Source organism: Palaemon carinicauda, chromosome 1, assembly GCF_036898095.1.
Source record: "Palaemon carinicauda isolate YSFRI2023 chromosome 1, ASM3689809v2, whole genome shotgun sequence".
Taxonomy (NCBI): domain Eukaryota; kingdom Metazoa; phylum Arthropoda; class Malacostraca; order Decapoda; family Palaemonidae; genus Palaemon; species Palaemon carinicauda.
In genome coordinates this window covers 262,950,975-262,957,527 of record NC_090725.1, presented here as the reverse complement: position 1 = coordinate 262,957,527, position 6,553 = coordinate 262,950,975, and the positions used below count along the sequence as shown (strand labels likewise).

The 6,553-nt window shown below is 45.0% G+C and overlaps 1 protein-coding gene across 1 annotated transcript in view; it reads right to left on the bottom strand.

The window, feature by feature from the left end:
• Positions 1-1,067: 1,067 nt before the first annotated feature.
• Positions 1,068-6,553, bottom strand: part of LOC137639012 (uncharacterized) — a 149,118-nt gene continuing 143,632 nt past the window's right edge. The window contains exon 9 of the mRNA XM_068371337.1: positions 1,068-2,883. Coding sequence (XP_068227438.1) covers positions 1,484-2,883 — 1,400 coding nt within the window. The 3' untranslated portion in view covers positions 1,068-1,483. The remainder of the gene's footprint in view (positions 2,884-6,553) is intronic.

Here is a 6,553-nt window from a genome sequence, read left to right as displayed (position 1 = left end):
TCCTCCCGAGGGAGGAAATCGCCTAAGACAAGCTTTCTCCCAAGGGAAAAAAGCGTAGGCGTAATAAACTCACTCTCTCGCGAACGAGAGAGAGGTACTCCCGAAGGAGGACATCACCTAAGACAAGCTTTCTCCCAGCTCTATGGGAAAAAAGCGTAGGCATAATAATCTCTCTCTCGCGAATGAGAGAGAAGTCCTCCCAAAGGAGAACATCACCTAAGGCAAGCTTTCTCCAAGCTCTATGGGAAAAAAGCGTAGGCGTAACAATCTCTCTCGCGAACGAGAGAGAGAGAAGTTCCCCTCGTAGGAGGAACAAATTTCACTCTTGCTTTTCCCCAGTTCAAGGGGAAGAAGCACAGTCTTCGGCGACGAGGTAGCAGATGCAAACTCGTCTGCTTCCTATCAACAAGCCTTCTTCACGAAGGTTGACAATGGTTGCTACCTCTTAACGTGAGCAGCTCACTAGATACCACATGAAGCGCAGGATAATGAACAGGGCGGCCGTCAATCGGCCTTGTGTTCTACGTCACTGCTATCTGTTAAAAAGAAAATAAAAGTTGTGATTCATTACAATTCATGCTCCGCTGCACAGCATGAACTATTCGGGGAATAAATCACCTTCCTTTTAAGACAATACCTCGAAAGGGAGCTGAACTGTTTTACACTTCAACTCAGTAATGAAACAAACACACGTAGTGTTGAGAACCTGCCGACCATCGGCACAGGGTAGGACGGCAAGGTAGGGGAGTGGTATTAACACAATGACAACTCCATAACGGCGGAGGCCGTCTGATACATTGTAAACAGTAATTAAAGATACAAGTATCAAACAACAAACGTATATTTCCATTTATACATATATAAACGCATATATATGTATAAGATAAATGAAAACACACAAGAGAAAAAGAAAAAATGACAAAAACAATAAAGGCAAGTCTTTGCAGGAGAGAAAGGCAGCATGTACGTCCTCTACCAACCCATAAAGTAAAGTGGATACTCAGCCGAGAGGTGAGTGAGCGGGGTAGCCAGCTTACCCCCCCCCCCCCCCGCTAACTAGCAGATGGGGGTAGTTATCCCTCACTAAAATTATCATGGCTCATCTTTCAGCTATGCCAAAAGTATACCATATAAATAGCTCTAGGTTTGTATCTATGCCGGAACAAAGAAATTTATTTATTACATATGAATGATAATTGTAGATTTATATTTTGTGTCTGATGAGTGTGAGTACATGTACTTGTATGTCATTAGTTAGGTGTTTGAGGGTTGTCAAAATCCTCTTTAAAACTTTTTCTTAGTACAGTATTAGGATGCAGGGTGATTTTTGGGGGCATTTTTCAGGAAATAAGGTGGGTCTTATGACATGGGAAATACGGTAAGATTTAGCTGTTGTACGTGGTTTAGTTAAAACATGCTTTATAACTAATTTCTTGAACAAATGGCTCTAGACTGAACCAGCAAGAGTCTGTTGTAAAGATAATTAGGAAGAAGTGTTAGGTTCCACTAGTGGGGGCGACTCATCACTCATGTCCTCTTCTTTTATACATATATCTATAGCCACATCTCTAACTTCTTCTTTAATTGTTCCTGGATTTAATTCAAATGACACAGTCGATATTTCAGAAGATTTAATTGATTCATCACTAACATGGAGCTTCATGTGTTTATCCACAACTCCTTTTCTAGTAAAATTTTTACCACATATTGGACAAGAGAAAGGTTTCTCTCCTGTATGTTTTTTCATATGTCTTGTCAGAATGGAATTTTCTGTGAATGTTTTATCACATAGTTCACAAGAGAAAGGTCTTTCACCTGTGTGCTTTCTCATGTGCAATTTGAGGATTCCTTTTTCTGGATAAACTTTATTGCACACTTCACAAGTGAACTGTTTCCCAATAGTATGTTTCCTCATCATATGCCGTTTGAGGGTCCCATTTTCAGTAAAGCGTCTCCCACACACTTCACAATTGTACGGTTTCTCCCCAGTATGCTGTCTAAGATGTACATTTAGGGTTTCCTGTCGAGCAAACGCCCTACCACATATTTCACAAGAATATGGCCTTTCACCCGTGTGTTGTCTTTGATGTATACCAAGATATCCTTTATCTGCAAAAGTCTTACCACAAAACTCACACTCGAAGGGACGTTCCTTTGTATGACGCCTCATATGTTTATTAAGGTGTTCTTTTTGGGTAAAACTATTTCCACATATATCACAGGAATAAGATCTTTCCCCCGAATGACGTTTCTTATGCTTGTTCAAGTTCCCTTTTTGAGTGAAGGCCCGTCCACATATTTCACAATCAAAGGGGCGTACACCTGCATGTTCTTTCAAATGTGAACTTAAGTAGTCTGATGCTATAAAAGACTTACCGCACAAATTGCAAACATAAGGTCGCTCTTTTGTATGGCACCTAGTGTGCTTCACAAGATGCCCCTTTTGACTAAATCTTTTGTCACATATTTTGCATTCATATGGACGTTCACCTGTATGCTTTCGCATGTGTCTATTACGGTTCCCTTTACCTTTAAAACTCATACAACATATTTCACATGAAAACATTTGATCATCGGATGTTCTCCCAATAATTATTCCTTGGATTTCTTTACGTTCAAAATCCTTGCCACAGGTTTCACAAGAGAAATGCTGTTCGGAAGACTGTAAAAACGCAAGAAAGCGCTGATTTGCAGAGAGATTTGAACCACACCTTTCACAGGAGAAAGCTGAAAATACAGGAACCGAGTCAGTAAATAATTCACCACCCTCCTCTTGGCTGAAGCTTGGAGCAGAGACAAGACATGGCAATGGTTCCTCCATGATTATATCCACAAATGCTGTACAGTTTATGAAGTTGATTTTTTTCCTCTTTCCTTCAGCTCCTTATAGGTTTGAGAATTAAAAATCTTGTTTTATATGTGAAATACAGTCAACATATCTGGAAATAGAACAAAATGAACAGATTAAAATGACAAATTTGTAGATAATTTGTATTTTTTCTAACTATACAAACCTTAGCTATTTAATAGAGGTATTACTTTCGGCGCAGCTGAAATGACGAGCCATTAATTTTTAACGAGGGTTTACTACCCACACCGCTAGTTAGCGGGGGTAGAGGAGGGTAGCTTGCTACAACAACCCCCCCTCACACACCTGTGATTGAGCTCACTTTGCTTGGAGGTAGGACTTCAAGGGGGATAGGGCTGGCGGGCAAGTTTGGTTAAATAGCTAAAGTTTGTATAGTTAGGAAAAATACAAATTATCTACGAATTTGTCATTTGTTCCGTAACTGGAATACAAACCACGCTATTTATTAGGGGCGACTCACCCATTAGTAAGGATGGACGTCCCAGCCAATCCGGCTTTTGGCTTTGCCCGGGGACTCCTTATTTGAGTGTGTAAGCACTCAAGAAATAAGGAGTCCCTGCACCTTACTAAAATCTTGCTACGCAAGGTCTGCGGCCTACGCAAGCCGTGTGTGAAGGTATGAAGAAGTGTGACTCGTCCTAGAAAGTTGTTCTGAAGTTCTTTAGATGGAAACTTGTAGACTAGGACTTTCCCAATGCCACCTTGGCAGGGTATGGGGACGCAACAGTATTAATATTTATACTAGGAACACAAGGGAGCATGGTTTACCGGCAGTGGTTTGAGGTCAGCTATGCAGAGAACCAAGGATGCTGCTTTCCCCAAGAGAGGGGATAATGAAGAAAAGAATAAGTGCCAGTCAAACCTTTTCATTCATGCAGACTAAAACCGGGTAACAATGCCCTCAACCTTCTGCTACTTGTCCAACAAGGAGCTCGATGTTTTAAACCAGCTGTTGTGCAGCCACCACAGGACCGATAGAGAAAGTATCGAGTCTCGTGTGGATCACGTCTTGCAGGTAGTGGGATGTGAACGTTGTTTGCCGTTTCCACACCCCAGCTTGAAGAACCTGCGTCACTGAAAAATTTCTTTGGAAAGCCAGGGATGTAGCTATGCCCCTGACATCATGTGCTCTGGGGTGACGTGACGGAGGAGGGTCTGGATTCAGTGCCAGGTCAATTACCCTGCGAATCCATGCAGAGATCGTGTTCTTGGGGACCCTCCTCTTACTCTTTCCTGTGCTGACGAATAGTGCTGGCACACGAGGACAGGGTGCGGCTGTTCTTTTCAGGTACAGCCTCAAGCTCCTTACTGGGCATAGTAACAGATGGTCTGGGTCATCTGTTACAGTATGGAGACTAGAAATCCAGGAGTCGAATCGAGGATCCGCTACTCCTGGATTCTGAGTCTTAACCATAAACTTAGGGACGAATCTGAACGTTACCTCCCCCCATCCCCTTGAATGGACGATGTCATACGAGAGACCATGAAGTTCATTTACTCGCTTGTCAGAGGCCAAAGTTAGCAGGAACACCGTCTTCCAGGTTAGGCAATCTGATGCCTGGCATAATGGTTCATAGGGAGGTCTCTTAAAAGACCCGAGAACTCGAACCACGTTCCATGGGGGGGGGGGGGGGGTCCTCACTTCCGACTGAGGGCAGGTAAGTTCATAACTCTGTATGAGTAGAGAAAGTTCTAACGATGAAGAAATGTCCATTCCTTTAAGCCTGAAGGCGAGGCTTAAGGCTGAGCGATAACCTTTCACTGCCAAGACTGATAGGCGCATTTCTTCACGCAAATACACAAGGAACTCCGCTATTGCTGGAATAGTGGCATCGACTGGAGAGATACCCCTTCCACGACACCAACCACAGAAGACTTTCCACTTTGCCTGGTAGAATGCTGCTGATGACTTTCGCAGGTGTCCAGACATCCTGATTGCAACTTGTTGCGAAAATCCTCTCTCAGAGGGGAGATGCTGGATAGTCTCCAGGCGTGAAATCGTAGTGAACCTACAGCTTTGTGGAAGATGTTGCCATGTGGTTGTTTGAGTAGATTGTGTTGTGGAGGGAGTTCTCTTGGTGGTTCCGTTAGGAGTTACAGAAGGTCCGGGAACCATTCTGCATTATGCCATAGCAGAGCTACGAGGGTCATTGAAAGATTGACCGATGTTCTGGTCTTGTTGATTACCCTCCTCGTCAGACAGAACGGGAGAAAGGCATAAACGTCGATTTTGTCCCACCGTTGTTGGAAAGCATCTTGCCAGACAGACTTGGGGTCTGGGACTGGGGAACAGTACAGAGGGAGCCTGAAGTTCAGGGCCGTTGTGAAGAGGTCCACAGTCGGAGAAGCCCTCTAAGTCAAGACTTTGTTGGCTACTAGATGATCCAAAAACCACTCGGTACTCACTATCTGAGATGCTCTGCTCAGGTTGTCGGAGAGCACATTCCTCTTGCCTGGAATGAAGCGTGCCGATAGTGGTATCGAGTGGATTTCGGCCCATCTCAGTATCTCTACTGCTACATGGGATAGTTGCTGCGAAAAAGTACCTCCTTGTTTGTTGATGTAGGCCACTGCTATGGTGCTGTCGCTCATCACCACCACAGAGTGACTTGCTAGGTACTGTGGGAACTGTTGAAGGGCTAGAAAGACGGCCTTCATCCCTAGGAGATTCATTTGGAGGTACTTTTCTGACTCTGACCAGAGGCCTGAGGTCGTGTGGTGCAACACGTGGGACCCCCACCCTTTTTACGAAGTGTCCGAAAACAGCATCAAATCCAGGGGGAGAACCTTTTCGTAGGTTCTCGTCTGTCACCCACCACTGGAGATCCGTCAGTTCCGCAGGTCCCATGGGGATCTGGATGTCCGGGGAGTCGTAACCTTGATTCCACCTGGACTTGAGTCACCACTGGAGGGATCTCATCCTGAGGCGACCATTGGGAACTAGACACGCCAGCGATGAAAGGTGACCGAGGAGACGTAACCACGATTGGGCTGGCTGGAAGTTCTTGTCGTCTGAGAAAAGGTCTTGCGACCTTCCTCAGCCTTGCTATCCTGTTGTATGATGGGAAGGCTTTGTGGAGAGTGGTGTCTATAATTATGCCTAAGTATACCAGTCTTTGAGTGGGAAGCAGTGAAGACTTCTCAAGATTTACCATGATCCCCAGATCCCGGAAAAGTCTCAGAAGTTTGTCTCGGTGCTGAAGAAGGGTTGACACCGAGTCTGCTAGGATTAACCAGTCGTCCAGATAACGGAGGAGACGGAGGCCAATCCTGTGTGCTCAAGATGATACTAGGGTGAACACTCTGGTGAAGACTTGTGGTGCTGTGGAAAGACCGAAGCACAGCACCTTGAACTGGTACATTCTGTTGTCTAGGCTGAATCTTAAGTACTTCCTTGAAGACGGATGGACTGGGATCTGGAAGTACGCATCCTTTAGGTCCAGTGTGCACACGAAGTATTGCGGTCTTACTGCTAGTCTGACCGTATCTGCAGTCTCCATGCTGAACGGAGTTTGTTTGACAAACTTGTTCAGAGCCGAGAGGTCGATGACTGGTCTCCAGCCTCCAGACGCTTTCTTTACAAGAAAGAGTCTACTGAAGAAGCCTGGGGATCCGTCGAGGACCTCTTGGAGACCACCCTTCTTCAACAGGGTCTGGACTTCTGCCCGAAGGGCTTGCCCCCTT